The 16,784-nt window shown below is 46.1% G+C and overlaps 1 protein-coding gene across 1 annotated transcript in view; it reads left to right on the top strand.

Annotated features, from left to right (window-relative positions):
• Positions 1-226: 226 nt before the first annotated feature.
• LOXL1 (lysyl oxidase like 1) overlaps positions 227-16,784 on the top strand; it is a 41,448-nt gene continuing 24,890 nt past the window's right edge. Inside the window, exon 1 of the mRNA XM_084641162.1 lies at positions 227-1,839. Coding sequence (XP_084497288.1) covers positions 636-1,839 — 1,204 coding nt within the window. The 5' untranslated portion in view covers positions 227-635. The remainder of the gene's footprint in view (positions 1,840-16,784) is intronic.

Raw genomic sequence — 16,784 nt, 5'->3', positions numbered from 1 at the left:
CAGTCAGCTTTATTCAAACTGGCTGTTTCAGGAAGAAACAACGGTTGCACTGAACTGTACGGACACTTGTTGCTCATAAATAGTGTTCCATCTTGGGGCTGTTTTACTCAAACACCATATATAAAATAGCCTTGGGGAAATTGTGAAGTGCTGCTGAATTACTGAAAACTGATGGGCTCTAGGACCCAGTGGAGGAACGTCACACGAGCTGTCCTCAAACCTCTCCAAACTTTTCACAGCCTGTTGCTTATTCATTGAGATCAGGAGGAGTAAATCCATCCAGCCCAGAGAGAGAGAGAGAGAGAGGAACATCCCTGCTCGGAACATAGCAGCAATGTGAAAACCATTCACGGAGAAGCCCTGCAAACTTTACTGAAGCCTTGAGACCAAAAGCGGCTCTTTTCCTCCTTTCATCTCCCAAGTCAATTCCACATATGTTGGCCTGGCCATGCAGCCTGCGGGAGAGCTGTGCAGTTTAGAACAGGCCAGGAATGGACAGAGTTAGAGCTGTTCACATCAGGAAGCAGCGTAGAGGCTCTGGAGAGAGGAACAGCTGGCAGAGGCCATCCAGGCTGCCTCTTTGGTTTGGTTTTGCAAATACTAGCCATTAAATCATCCGCTCCTCTTTGGTCACAATGACGGCCTGTGGCTTGTGCGACTGGTGGGCTGTGATGGGCTGCGGGATCTTTCTGCTGGTCCATGGGCAGCAGCCACAGAGCAGCAACACAGACGGCAATCGGTGGAGGCAGATGATCCAGTGGGAGAACAATGGCAGGGTGTACAGCCTCTTGAATACAGGGTCTGAGTACGTGCCCGCTGGCCAGGAGCCGGCGGATGGCAGCACCAGGGTCCTGCTAGCTGACACCCCCAGGAGTCAAAGCAGAAGGGGGCAGGGGAACCTCAGGAGGCAAGCGCCCACCTTGCCAGTCAGGGTGGGCTCCGACACCATCCGGGGCCAGACACGGCACCCATTTGGCTTTGGCCAAGTCCCAGAGAACTGGCGGGAAGGTCCTGTCGGAGACAGCACCAGCTCCCAGAGGATCAGGCCATCCACCAGCCGGCAACGACAGACCAGCTCCTCCGCTGCCACCGTCGCGGCCTCTTCTTCATTCTCACACTCCTCCTTTGGGCAGCCCTCCTACTCACAGTTCCCCTTCCCCCAGCCCCCTTTTGGGAACCAGCATGAGCCCTATGATGCCCAGGTGTCTCGGGGCTATGACGAAGGCTACCTGTACTACCGCAGCACAGGAAACGGAGGGGGCGCTGTTGCATCAGCTGCTGCTGGTGTCGGTGTCCTATACCCCTTCCAGTCCAGGGCACGGTATGAGGAATATGGGGAGGACCAGAATCCCTACCGAGCCCAAGGCTACTATCCTGCTCCAGAGAGGCCCTATGTTGCAGTGCCCCCCCAGCCCCAGCCTGCTGATGGCCTGGATAGGAGGTACTCCCACAGCTTGTATCATGACACTAGCGCCACTGCGGAGCAAGGCTTCCAAGATCCTTATTCAGCAAGTCGAAACCAGCAGCCAATGGGACAAGGGGTCCCCACTATGGACAATTTACAGCTCAGCCCGGGGTCCCCTTTGGGGGCCAGCCCTGGGTATGGAACTGACCCACGATTGGGGCGATACCCCCCTTACGGTAACATGCCACTGGAGCCCTATGTCCCACCCCACAACGTGGAACCCCAGCCACCTTTCCGGAACTTGGATCCCTATGGGGCTCCGCGACCTGAACCCTACCTCCCTGTGAGGAGCCCGGAAGCCCCACAAGTGATATCCGACAACCAAGCCCGGGTCAGCGTGGGCAGTGTTTACAGACCTCCTCAGAACGGACGGGGTGAGTCCTTGGCCCTGGGAGCTATGGGTGTGTGGATGGGGAGGCTGGAGTGCTGCACAGTACCTGAGTTAGACACACACTATGGCCTGTTTACCCACGGCCTTTTCAGGGACACGCCAGAAGGCAGAGCCCTATGGGAGCAGAGACTCCCCTACACCTGCGTCAACTCCCTTCTGTTCCACATTCTGTTTCTGAATCACAAAGCAGCCCAGTTGCTCACAGCGGCCCAAGGCATCTCCTGCAGTTCAGCTGCCTGAGTAATGAGGATGGGACCATAGGGTCTGAGCAGAGCCAGATGATGGACAGAGGGAGGCATTCCTGTGTATTCAGGTAGTGGGTGGGGACATATGTGGGGAAGGTGCCATTATACACTAGGTTGATTGACACCCTGTTAACATAGGCGACAAATTTTTCCAGTGCCAGTGGGTACTCGACCCCCACCCTCACCCCAGCCCCGCCCCAACTCCACCCTGCCCCGCCTCCTCCCGCCCCTGCCCCACCCCCATTCCGACCCCTTCCCCAAAGTCCCCACCCCAACTCTGCCCCCTCCCTGCCCCTATTGGATTCCTTCCCCAAATTCCGGCCCCAGCCCCGCCTCTTCCCCGAGCGTGCTGCGTTCCCTCTCCTCCCCTCTCCCTCCCAGTGCTTGCTGCCGTGAAACAGCTGTTTTGTGGCAGCAAGCACTGAGAGCTAGGGAGGAGGCGGAGGTGAGCTGGGGTGAGGGGGGGCAGGGCGGGGAGTCTGCATCCACCAATTTTTCCCCAGCCACAGAGCACCCATGGAGTTGGCACCTATGCCTGTTAACACCTTATATAGATCAGGGTGAACTGGGCGGCGAACCTGAGAATGGGCCCAAGTGTCACTGCATCGCGGGGGCTGAGCTGTGCTGTGCTCCTGGGGTCCAGCAGCACTGCATCGCGGGGGTGATGTGCACTGTGCTCCTTGGCTCAGAAGCACTGCATCGTGAGACATCATTTGCAGTGCACTCCAGCTATGAACCGATTTGTAATTATGTCCCGTTTCTTGCCTGTATTCTGCACTGTGGACTGCTCTGCAGTTGTACAGGAGATAGGATACAGGCTAGGTTGCACAGTTTAGCACTGCATTGTGCAGGAGGGTCTGGTGTGATGAGCATCATCAAGGTCAGAACAGTGACACTCAGTGGTTTCACATGATTTTGACCCCAAAATAGGCCAGTGTTATAGCTTTTGGCTGAGTTTGCTTTGCATATTTTTGTTTTGAGTTGGAACTCAAAACAAAGGCTAGCGAGTGTGACAGGAAACCTGTGGAATTTAACTCCCCCCCCCCCCCAAAATGATTTGGATGAACCCATGGAAACCCCGGCTCACCAGACCCCTCTGACCCCTGTGACTCCTTTAGCCTGGCCAGCTCCCTAGTGGTTACTGAGATAAGCACGTCCAGAATGGGCTGGCTGATACACAAGAACAAAGACACCTCTCCAGGCTCCGCGCTCAGTTCCCCTGGGGAGCCCTACATGCTGGTGTAGGCTGGATGAGTATGATGGCTCTTTGTGTGCTGCTGCTGCTCAGCACAAGGCTACAGGTTCCATGCTGGCAGTGCAGCAAGATGTGGCTGGGATGTCTCAGTGCAGACGATCTAGGAGTTTGGTAATGGGCTACAGAAACCTAGGACACCTGTTTGGGGCCAGCTATGGATGGTAGAGATCAAGAACTGTAGCCATCAGTAGTGGTTTGGGGGACTATATGTAATTAATTGGTGGGTCTCAGTCCAGTTCCTTCATGAAAACTGGTCTCACAATTGGCATTAATTGGCCCTCTCATTGGCATTCTCAGCAGAGAGGCCAAAGATTATATGGAATCCTCTGGACAAGGGCTGAGGATCAGGTGTCCACACTAAGATCAATCGATCTGTCAAGTCAGCTGCCATCAGTGCCGTTGATCACGAGGTGTTGCTGGTTCATTTGGAAGCTCTAGCAAGAGAGGAGGGGGCTGCTCTTGGTGTCTGTTCTTTCCTTGCTGAGCACTCCCCAAGGGGGATTTGGGTGACTGTTTGAACTCCCACTGGAGGCCCACAGGGCTTCATTTTCACTCCTGTACTCCATGATCTACTCTGGCTTCCTGTTGGCCTCCCTTGGTGGCATTGGTGGTGCTGTAAAACCCTAGATGGCCTGGGACCTGTCTGTCTGAATCCCCTTTCTCTGTGTGTCAGAACCCCAGCTGCAGTAAACAGAGGGGCTCAACTGGACCCTGTACAAGGGAAGGAGCTGCTGGCAGAGTGTTCTCTGGGGAAGGGCCCTCGACTTTGTAACATCTCCACCACTTGATCCAAAACAGCCCATTGACCTTCAGGGCATGCTGCTGACCCGTCCAATTACCCAGGCCTTGAGGGAGTGAGGGGCTGGTGTTGCTTGGGTTTGGGGTTATTTCTGGTTGGCTGTTTTCTGGTCTGGAGCAGAAGAGAAACTGCTGTTTTTATCTTCCATGCAGCTGTGTTTTAGTTCCTGGGAAACATGCTTACTGTCTGGCTTGGGTGTTTTTTTAATATAGATCATCGGTCAAAAGAAATAGTAATAATAGTTATTATTTATCTTAGTGTAGGATCCAAAGGCCGCAGCTGAGATCCCAGCCCCACTGAGCTAGGTCCTGTATGGACACAGAGACAGTCCATGCCCAAAAGTCTAGGAGGAAAAGAAAAATAATTCACCTGAGGTCACATAGCAGCTCAGTGGTGGAACCCGGGATAAAACTCTGATGTCTCCGGACTAGCAGTCCAGCTGCTCTCTCCTCTTTCTCCCCTATAACTGGGCCTTTCAGGTCAGTTAGCCAAGAGCCAAGGCTGTCCCTGTGCTTTGATTATAAACAGAGACCTCTAGTCCACAGGGCAGTCATTGAGGCAGGTTTCTTAATTGGTAAAATCACCTTTAAAATAGAATCAAATGTTAATTGCCATTTCTAATCTCTTTAAACATTCAGTCAACCTGCCCAAGTCGCAGCTCATGGCCTGGAAGGAATTTACGAAATTCCAAGCCCATAACTGAGCTGGTTACATCGCCTGTTAGTGAAGCAGCCAGATCATTAGATTGTGTGAGCTGAGTTTTGTGCACTGTATGGACATCCTCTCTTCCTTCTGCCACTCACACAACAAAAGCATCTTAAAAGGCAACTGACAAGACTCGGTGATCCCGTCCCTACCACACTTTGGCACTTGTTCATGCCAAAACCAAACACCATTCAACTTTCAGCTGTTATTTTCAGTCCTTGTTGATTGCTAAGATATTTAAGTGTAAACTGAACCTTTCCTCTTTGCAATCAACTCCTTAATGACTCACTCCATCATCAGGAAATCACAGTCCCATGCTAGCAATACCACAATAGCATCCACTTTAGTATGGCACTCTAGCTAGCAATGCTCAAATACAACTCATAATTAATACTCTTTGGTACTTATAGAAGAGTGTTTTTCATCCAGAGATCTCACAGCAGCTCACTTTAACCAAGGTGTTTACATTTTATTAGCCCCATCCTACAGACATGGAAATTGAGTCATAGGGAGGCAAAGTGATTGGCTAGAATCACAAAGTAAGTAGGAGCTTATCTAAATAGTTTTACCTGTGAAGTGAAAGAAGGTAGGGTGACAAGTGCTGATCAGTTGTGTAGTCAATGGCTTGACCATGATTTGGTTCATTATGAAGTATATACAAAGACCAAATAACCAATGTCAGTAAGGTTTATTAATATGGTGTGAGAAAAAGGTTCTGTCTATATAATACCAGTCTCCAAGCTGCCCCATGCAGTGATGTTACAGTCACTTAACACAGAAGGTGTGCTCCCCAAGTTACATGTTTCAGCTGGTATTATTTATATAATTTTACAAGTTACACATAGAATCGTAGAATCATAGAACTGGAAAGGACCTCGAGAGGTCATCTAGTCCGGTCCCCTGCACTCATGGCTGGACTAAGTATTATCTAGACCATTCCTGACAGGTGTTTGTCTAACCTGCTCTTAAAAGTCTCCAATGATGGCGATTCCACAACCGCCCTAGGCAATTTATTCCAGTGCTTAAGCACCCTGACAGTTAGGAATTTTTTCCTAATGTCCAACCTAATCCTCCCTTGCTGCAATTTAAGCCCATTGCTTCTTGTCCTATCCTCAGAGGTTAAGAAAAAAAATTCTTCTCCCTCCTCCTTATAACAATCTTTTATGTACTTGAAAACAATTATCATGTCCTCTCTCAGTCTTCTCTTTTCCAGACTAAACAAACCCAGTTTTTTCAATCTTCCCTCATAGGTCATGTTTTTTAGACCTTTAATCATTTTTGTTGCTCTTCTCTGGACTTTCTCCGATTTGTCCACATCTTTCCTGAAATGTGGCACCCAGAACTGGACACAATATTCCAGTTGAGGCATAATCAGCATGGAGTAAAGCAGAAGAATTACTACTCGTGTCTTGCTTACAACACTCCTGTAAAACATCCCAGAATGATGTTCGCTTTTTTTGCAAGAGTGTTACACTGTTGACTCATATTTAGCTTATGACCCCCAGATCTCTTTCCGCAGTACTCCTTCCTACGCAGTCGTTTCCCATTTTGTATGGATGCAACTAATTGTTCCTTCCTAAGTGAAGTACTTTGCATTTGTCCTTATTGAATTTCATCCTATTTACTTCAGACCATCTCTTTACGCATCACTAAAATCCAACCCATCAGTTGTCCCAGTTCCCTAATTGGTTCTTCTGTTCCTTCCTTATCTTTGTTGTGAATACTAGCATTCCAGGTACCGGTCCATGAAGGAACTTCCTAAGTGTACTAAGATATAAAACGAATGTCTCTTGATTTTGACAAGTTTCCTATCTGCTTATGCCATATGTTTACTTCAGCAAATACAAGCAGTTATGGGATACTTAGTATACTTATAAGTAAACAAGCTTATGGTATGGGTCAGTTTAGGTTATATCACTGTGCTTAATGTTACTAGTGCTTAATGGATACTAATATATATGGTGTGGATAATAGATGTTATTAATATGATATATTTTAAAGAAAAGGATATAAAGAAAAGGAATACTTGTGGCACCTTAGAGACTAACAAATTTATTTGAGCATAAGCTTTCGTGAGCTACAGCTCACTTCATCGGATGCATTTGTGAATGTAAGCTGTAGCTCACGAAAGCTTATGCTCAAATAAATTTGTTAGTCTCTAAGGTGCCACAAGTACTCCTTTTCTTTTTGCAAATACAGACTAACACGGCTGCTACTCTGAAACCTATATTTATATGCTAGCCAGCATATATTAGTCAACACAAGGGTCTCTCAAAGAGAAGAGTTTCAGGAAAGGTTCCCATTCATGATTGCCAGAGATGTCCAAAATGTTCACAATGAATTCTGAAACCAGGTGAAACTGGGGCAAATCTGTGGTTTCATTCCTACAGCAATGACTACATTCAGATTCACTGAGAGTCTAAAAAACCTTTGGAGTCAATGCAGTCTGGATTTCAAGTGAGCCCAGGCCAGTTTATGGTTCAGCTATAAAGCAAGTGAATCTCTCTGAGTCACTGAGATTCACTCTGACCCTTCAGGGTAGAGTTGTGTGAATAACTGAATTTTTTGGATGAGTGGCGAAGCCAAAAAATCGGGGAAAAAATCCTTGGGTCAACCCAAAATAATTATTTTCGGTGAAACAACAAAATAAAAAAATAAAAGCTTAATTTAGATCAAACAAAACATTTAATTTGACCTGAAACATTTTGTTTTGGTTTGGGGTTTTTTAACCTATTAATAAAAATGCAGTGAAATCCTAAACAAAACAGAATTCCAAGTGTAAAAATCAAAATGTTTCATTTAAAAAATATCAAAACAAAACATTTAGGATTTTTCAGCATTTTTTTTTCTTTCTGTTTTTTCCCCCCAACAACCAGCTTGGCAAATTCAACTGTAATTTGCAAAAATGTTTTGGTCAACACAAACATGTGTTTTTCAGCCATAAAACAAAGTCTCAGCTGATAAATTGTGTCCAGCTCTAGTGATTGGGACATGACGTTCAAGGCAAAAGTCAATGAGGAGTAAACATACCTGTGATCTACTGCTGAGGGGAAGGGTCACAGGAGGCCTGATCAACCAGCTCTACTGATCATGTTGTCCAAAAATCTCCACAGGGACCTACTGTAAACTTGTAAAAGTCCAGCTGGGTGATCAGTACTGGGCAGAGGGAGGAGGCAGAATTGGGACAGAGATGAGAGGCTCTAGGAGGAGCTGAACTTGAGAAGCTCAGGCCTGGCTTCTGCTGTTGGTTACAAAGTTAATTGAAGTTATAGAATCTAAACTTCAGCCCGATCTCCTTCTGCCTGTGGGCAGAGCTTTAGGGGCCCAGCAGCATGATGCAACAGTAGGAGCCATGTGGCCCAAATGTCAGGTGATGATACTGCAATGCTGTGGACCTGATCCAAAGCACATTTAATTCAAGGACCCCAATGCAACCAGCAAACAACTGGATGGATGTTTGAGAAACCTTCTAAGCACCCCTGTGGTGTCCAACCATTCGATTGGATATCAGTGTTGGAGACCCAGCAAGTCTTAGAATCATAGAATCATAGAATATCAGGGTTGGAAGGGACCTCAGGAGGTCATCTAGTCCAACCCCCTGCTCAAAGCAGGACCAATCCCCAATTTTTGCCCCAGTTCCCTAAATGGCCCCCTCAAGGATTGAACTCACAACCCTGGGTTTAGCAGGCCAATACTCAAACCACTGAGCTATCCCTCCCCCCTTTCCACTCTTTCCACTGTACCTTTCCCTCCCTCCTTCCCAAAATGCCATGAACTCCCTGGGTGGCAGGAGTGGGGCTGTCTGGTTGGAACTCCACCTTGAGTGGGTGTCTTCAGCTCAGAAATTCTGAGCTGAGATTCTGTGCCTGGAAAGTGCCAGCGTTCACGGGCATAGCTGGCCTTGAGCATGTGCTTGTGATCAGATCCCTCCAAGTCCATGTTTCATGCAAGCAGCACTGAACAAAGGGCTAATTTTATGAGCTTGACCTCATTTCCTTCTGGCCTGGCTCCAGGGGCTGCAGAAGCAAAGGGGAGCTGAGTGTGTATATATTCTTGTCAACTTGCAATACTAAACACATGTGAACTTTCTAAAATAAACACAACCCCCATGCTCTTTGCTCCATTTACACTACCATTTGTTTCTCTCTCTCTCTCTGCTGTTAACATGCTCTCTGGCGTCAATTCTTTCCTCTTCCCCATCCATTCTCTTTCTCCTTCCTTTTACCTTAATATTTATTTCCAGCACTTACTTCACTTTCTCCATTGCATATTTTGTTATATTTAAGTCTTCTCTTTCTCTCTCTTTCGCTCCATCTGCTGCCATTTGTCTCTGTCTCTTGCCTCCTTCTGTTCTTATCTCCTCTTGATCTAGTTTAAAACCTTTTCATTGGAAACCCACTTCCATGTTTTGCTTTTCTGTACTTAAGCAATCCAGACAAAGATCCACAGGGAACGTGTGACTCAGGGAATTGAAACAATAACAAGGATCTTCATTGGTCAACCCTGAGTGTTCAAAAATTGCAAGTCAGGCCCTAAAACTTGCGAGATTAAAAAAATCCTTGATAAATCTGGTGTTCTTTTGCTTTGCTTTCTGGTTGTCCTCAGGCTTCTCTCTCCAACCACAAGGACTAGAAACTTACTTTAAAAAAATTAAAGCATCATCATCACATGATTCCAGAAGAAGAAGATTTAAAACAAACACCAATTATCATGAGACTTGGGATAAAATTGTGAGAATTGGCAACACTGCCCCCTCTCTCAAGGGTATTTTTTTTATAAGATACTAGTCATCCCAGAAAAATTCTCTCTGTCAGTGGACTGGTTGGCCAGGAGAACCAAGGGGACTGTACTGGTGACAGGATTGTTTGATTTTGATGTCACAGATGCACCCATTCCATGAGCCAAACAAAATCCCAATCTTCCCTCAGTTCCCTTCTCCTTCCCCCAAAACCAGGTAGACAAAACCCTGTGGTTCTTGCAGGGCGCTTGGCATCTGCTCCCATATGGGACCTGGGACCAGAGCGCTCCAGGGCCATTACATTTCAACTTCTAAGGGTACATCAGCAGTGCGATTCTGGGGTGTGATTGCAGCTCATGTGGGTGTACCAGAACTAGTTTTGAGCTAGCTAGGTCAGGCATTGGAGCAGCGAAGCTGCAGCAGCACTTGGGTGCTACTGATGCAGCTTCCCTGCTCCAGTACAGGGCTGTCCTGAGGCATACACAACATACTCAGCTGCATAGGGCACCTGAAAATTTGGGGCACCACTGGGTCTTAGTGTCCACCCATCTGACTTTCCTATCCCTGTTCTGACCCTTCCTACAGGTTCCTGCAGCTGGCTTCTTCGGGAGGGGATCTAGTAGTTAAAAATGAAAAAGCCTTCCAGTCTGCCAGACCTATTAGCAGAACACTGAAACTGTTGAACAGCCATTCAAGGGGTAATGAAGCCATTTAACAAGCATTTGCCAAACCCCAGGTATATACTGTCAGTTTCTGAATTTACTGACAAAAACAGTTGTGCATTACTATAATATTTACTCAGAACATGTCAGTCTACAGGACCTTAGTTTAAAATTTGCTTTAAAAATATTTAATTAGTGTGTTTGTGAAGATTGTAAAATCACATCTCTAAAAAATCCTTGCATAGATTTTTAGATGCACAATCATCTTTAGCCTTAAATACTTGGCTCTTCAGACATATAGTTTTTTAAATAAATCCTTCAAAAGACCACCCTTATCTAAAATACACATTTTAATTACTATACTAAAAAAAACTTGCTTCCAAAGTCTTCCTGTCCTTTTTGTCCATCCCTTTCTCCCTTCACCCACCCACCCCCATCTCCACTGAACAGAGCCTTAAAGGGACAACACCCCTTTTCTTCCAGGTAGCTGGACAAAGAGTTTCCCTTTCTTTACTTTTGACTATCTGGTGAACTAAGAGAACCCTCCAGCAAAATCAGTACCTTAGTAAGATATAAAATCCTTTGTTATGCCTAAAATCTTTGGAAACATATTTTTTAAAGTTGGTGAAATTTCATAAACATGTCTATTGTTATGGAGATCACACAAGGCAAATTAGTGTTCCCTTTTTCTAAAAGCAATGAACTTTGTTATGAACACACTAAACCTCTGTGACTGATTAATTTAAAATAATGTCTTTGTTTCAGTGAGTTAAATATGTAGTAATCTGGAATGATTACTTTATGAAGGCTTAAGAATACATTTAAAATATAAAATCAGCTTAGAAATACTGATTAAGAAAATGTAAAACAGAGAAGAGCTGCATCATGTATTCCATAATATTTAATGTTGTATTCAGCAAGACAGCTGACTCACCCTTACTACAAAGTTTTTGCAAATAAATGTCTGACTAACTTCAGGGCATATCAAAAAACCTGTGATTGACATTTTTTATTCCCAAGTTTAGTGCTTTTAATTAGGTACCTTCTGCATGTCCATTCTATGTGAGGGAGATGGTACAGGGGTCTCTGCGTGGAACTGTGATGCTCCACCACCGTGAGGCAGGCTGGGCGTCTTTGTTATCCTTTGGTGCCTCGTCCCCTCACTCACCCACCCATCCACCCCGCCGGGCTGCAAGCTCGGGCTGCCGTTGGGCATAGGGGCACCAGTTTAATAATACTGCATAGGGGCCCATAAATCCTAAGGACGGCCCTGCTCCAGTACCATGGTAACTGGAGTAAAGCTAGCTTGAATATGTTTGGGCCTGAACTTTGTGTCTCTGGCCAATCTCTCCATCTGAGTTAGGGAACAGAATAGGGCAAGGGGCAACCACCCCTTATAAAACATCTAAAGAAGATGTTACCTTCTGCCTGGCGGGGTACTGAAGGGGGCATCCCATTGCCTGGCCTCCTCAGCTCCCTCCAAGGAGAGGGCTGTCTCCAAGAGGCCTGGCCATTCTGCTCTGAGCAGTTTCTGCAGCAGAACCACTTTCCTCCCCTTGCCTCCACATGTCTCTGATTAGATTTATTTTCATGTTTCTTTCCATATATGTACTCAGGTCACCTAGCAACCACTCAACCCAGCATAGCTGTCTTGGTTTCCCACAGGGATTTGTGTTCACTCTGTGGGCGGCTTGGTTTGGAGGGCTGGGATTTTTCTTCACATTTACCAGCACATATGAGTTCAGGGTACCGGTGGAATAACAGGCCCCCTCCCTCCTCTGCTCCCTCAGCAGGTGGGGGTCCTGTGTCCTTCTGCTAATCCATAAACTCCAGGGCCTGACCGCTTGTGGGCATTAAAGTTCCTATGACACTTTTCACAGGAGGTGTTAGCCCCAGTGTCCTGGCCAGCTTTCAGGCTAAGTAATTACATTCTGGCTGAGCTGAAAGTCCCTGAGCAGCTTCAATTAGAGAAGTTAGTCTCCTCCTATAAACTGTTGGGTAGTGTTCCTAATAGAGAAGAGTGGCCATGTTCCAGTTCAGAAGTACCTGTGTTCCACTCTGTGTGTGTATGTGTAATTACTTATAGACTTTCAAATTTCTTTCCATGTGAGGATCTCAAAGCAGTTTGCAAAATTGGTGAATAAACCATGCGTGAGGAGGTCCATGTAAATATTCCGATTTTATAGGTGGGGAAACTGAGGCACTGACAGAGTAAGTGACATGCCCAAAGTCACCCAGTAAAATGGCAGCAGTGCTGAAAATAGAATCCTGGGGGTCCCCCGCTCCAAACCCTCCAAACCCTTCCCTCTTTGGAAACTAATAATAATACCTAGCTCTTTTCATCAGTAATCTCACATCAATTTACAAAGGTGCTCAGTACTCTTATCAAGGGCCGGCCTCAGGGAAAATGGCACCCTGCACGAACTAGCATTTTGGCGCTCCTGACCCCTGTGGGCGCAGTGCCTCCCATTGCCCCTGACCCCCATGGCTCCTCACCTGTGTCCCCAACCCCTGCACTACCCTCCCACCTGCACCCCCAACCCCTGCCTCTCTCTTGTGCCCCAACTCCTGCATGTGCCCCTTTTGCCCCTAAGCCCTGCACCCCTCTCCTGTGCCCAGGTTGGGAAACTGACCCAGATGCATGGAGCAGCTGGCATTGCTGCTCGCTCTCTCCACCCCCACCACACTGCTCCTCCGCACACCCCTAGGGGATTGGGGGAGGGGGGGAGAATGAGGCCCGACATCAGGGCCCCCTGCATCCAGGTCACTTTTCCCACCTAGGCTGCATAAGTACTTGGTGCTGCTCCTTGCTCCCCCACTCACAGCCCCCTAGGGGTGCATGGAGGAACGTTGGAGGTTGGGGGTGAGCAGTATCTGTGCATCTCTGCTTGTCCTCCACCAGGCGGAAGCAGGGAGAAATCTGGGCGCCCTTCCACACGGCACTCCCCTGCAAGCCGGGAGCAGTTTCTGACTTTACACTGGCAATGCACACCTCTGTGCTGCTGCACAGCACCCCCTTGACCATCACGCCCCTGGGCAGTTGCCTGGGTGGTCCACCCCAAAGGCTGACCCTGCCACTATCCCCCTTTACAGGTGCGGAAACTGAGGCACAAGGAGGTGAAGGGACTTGCCCAACATCACACATGGGTCACTGGCAGAGCTGGGAATTGAACCCAGTCTTCCTGGTCTCTAGCTCTAGACATGTGTAGTTATCAGTAGGGTGGCTCAATCCTGCAGCCCTCATTCAGGCACAACTTCAGTTGAAGCGTGTATGAAGGGACTGCTGTTATTGGTCCACAGTGAGCACCGTCCATGTGGCTCAGCAGGCTACCCTGTGAGACCCCTCCCATGGCTGGCTGCCTCCATGCACACTGCTCCCCAGCCACACTCTGCCCACCAATACACTGCTGTGTGTGTGCTATGGGCACAATAGATAAGATTGATTCCCCCCATGCTGTGTCTGCCAGCTGGTGGGCAGGTTTCGCAGCAGGCCTCCCTCATGATTGGTGTCTGCGGTGTGATAGTTGCACTTGCTGTGCGTGGGTCTTGCGGGGACCCTCACTGTCCAGAGGGAGCTAACACTTTTGTGCAAGGTTCTGACTATGCAATTATCTGGTTCTTTTTGGAACTCGGTTACACCTTTTGACCTCACAACATCCTCTAGGAATGACTTCCACAGATTGACTGTGCATTCTCCACTGCATTCATGATTTTATAGACTTCTGACATATCCAATCTTAGTCATCTCTTTTCTAAGTGGAGTAGTCCTGTTCTTGCCTCATACAGAAGCTGTTCCATACCCCAATCATTTTTGTTGCCCTCCTCTGTACCTTTTCCAGTTTTATCTTTTTTGAGACAGGACCACCAGAACTGCACACATTATTCCATGTGTGGGCAAAGCATGTATTAATATAGTGGCATGATATTTTCTATCCCATAATCTATCCCTTTCCTAATGGTTCCTAACATTCACTTAGCTTTTTTGACTGCAGATGCACACTGAGCAAATATTTTCAGAGAACTGTCTACGACTCCACGATCTTTCTTGACTGTTAACAGCTAATTTAAACTCATTTTTGTATGTATAGTTGGAATTATTTTTTCCACTGTGCATTACTATTTCTTTTGTTTATCATTTTTACAGTGCAAATATTTGTAATAAAAATAATATACACTTTGATTTCAATTACAACACAGAATACAATATATATGAAAATGTAGAAAAACATCCAAAATATTTAATACATTTCAATTGGTATTCTGTTTTTAACAGTGTGATTAAAACTGCAATTAATTGCGATTAGTTTTTTTAATCACAATTAATTTTTTTGAGATAATCTCATGAGTTAACTGCAATTAATCGACAGCCCTAATACACACACACACACACACAGACACACACACACACTCAGAGGCAGTCCTTGAATTTATGATATTCGACTTACAATGAACGGCACTTCCAATACTTCTAAATTGATACCCTGATTAGACTTATGACAATTGGTTTCAACTTTATGATGGTCGGTCTCGCAGTGGAGTGGCTTGCGGTTCTGACTTACGACGTTTCAACTTAAGACGCAATTTTCAGGATATTGTGTCATAAGTACAAGGACTGCCTGTATACATCTATATCTATATATATAAATATATAGATATAAAAACTCTTGGGTGAATACCATCTGGTCTTGGTGACTTATTACTGTTTAATTTATCAGTTTGTTCCAAACGCTCCTCTGTTGACACCTTTGTCTGGGACAGTTCCTTGGATTTGTCACCTACAAGAATGGCTTGCATGTGGGGGTGTTCCCCACATCCTCGGCAGTGAAGACTGATGCAAAAAATTCATTTTGCTTCTCTGCAATGGCCTTCTCTTCCTTGAGCGCTCCTGTAGCTCTTCTATCGTCCAGTGGCCCCACTGATTGTTTAGCAGCTTCCTGCTTCTGATGTACTTTAAAAAAATCTGTTAGTTTTTTTTGTTGTTGCTCTTCAAATCTTTCTTCGTCTGCCTTATTGTACTTTGACACTTGACTGGCCAGAGTTTATGCTCCTTTTCATTTTCCTCAGTAGGATTTGACTTCCAGTTTTAAAGGTTGCTGTTTTAACTCTCACAGCCTCTTTTACTCTGCTGGTTAGACATGGTGGCATTTTTGGGTCCTCTTATGTTTTTCATGTTTTTTTTTATTTGATTATCTGAGACTTTGTTTTTTATTAAAAATTCTTGGCTTGATGGGTTGGAAACAAGGTCCAGTAGCCATGAGCTTACACAAGACATCCCTGGGCAAAGATCAGGACATGCCATATTTGGGGCAACCTTTGATCCAGTGGAACCAGACTTTTTGATGTTTTAAACTGTCTGATAGAGCTGGGTGAAGGTTTTTGAATTAATAGTTTGTTCATCAAAAATGCAATTGTGGATCGCCTGAAACTAGATGCAAATTTGGGTTGAATTTGGTGAACAGTTTTGGCCAGAAAAAAACAATAGATTTATTTTTAAATCAAAACCCACCTCCGCAGGCTGCTGTGAGGATAAATGTATGAAAGACTGGGATGTGCACAGACATTACAGCCATGGAATACCTTTGATCATTATGACTGGAGCCATTTAGCCCTTGGGATGGCATTGGCTCCAGTTGCAAAAGGTTCAAGTTAGCTGCTGAGTACTTATCAAAGCATCACTGGTACCTGGCTTGTGGGCATGGTCATGAACCCAAATGAAGAAAAGAACAAGTGGAAAGTCGGGGCTTTGCAGCCGGAGTGACTGGAGAACAGGCGGTTTGCCTTTGTCAGCTGAGATGGCTTTTAATGATGGCACTTATGGCACACCTTATGGCACCTGGAGGGGAAGGGAATGAGAGGGAGACTGTCCCCATTCCTTGGGCTACCCTGCCTGCTGGTAACAGCAACATTCCATGGCAGATCAGTTTGCTGGGAGGCTGAGGCTGACCCTGGATGCTGCAGGGCATTTTTTTTCAACCAAAAAGGCTTTTTAGCCAAAAATGAACATTTTTGCAGAAAATATTAATTCTGATCAAATTATTCCCTTTTGCAATGAAAAATTGTTACCAGAAACTGATTTTTAACCCCAAAATGATTTTTCAAAAAACAAATGTTTTGGGGTTTGAGGTTTCTTCTTGTTGAAAAAACCCCAGGCAATGTTCATAGGAAATTTCAGGAGGGGAAAAAAGGGGGTTTGTTTTTTTCCAAAAATTCCTACAAAAATCACTGGGATTTTTTAACCAACTAGAATCCTGCATCTCCACTTCCTTCCTATCTTACGAAGCGAGGTCACTTTCCATTACTCTCTTTCTTTCCAACTTTCATGGTTCACTGATTCCTTCGGCTTTCGACTGTCTGTTTATATCAAGAATTTAGGGCCAACTTTTATTGAAGCAAACTGGAGTCTTTCCACTGCCTTCAGTAGGCAATGGATCGGATCCTTAAAGGATGCCCATCACTGTAGTATCTCGGCACTGAAGCACTTACATGTCAGAAACATAAAGCTCCAGGCTTAATGAGCTCTGCTG

This window comes from Lepidochelys olivacea (assembly GCF_965140295.1).
Source record: "Lepidochelys olivacea isolate rLepOli2 genome assembly, chromosome: 10".
Classification (NCBI taxonomy): domain Eukaryota; kingdom Metazoa; phylum Chordata; order Testudines; family Cheloniidae; genus Lepidochelys; species Lepidochelys olivacea.
This window is presented reverse-complemented; position numbering and strand designations above follow the sequence as displayed.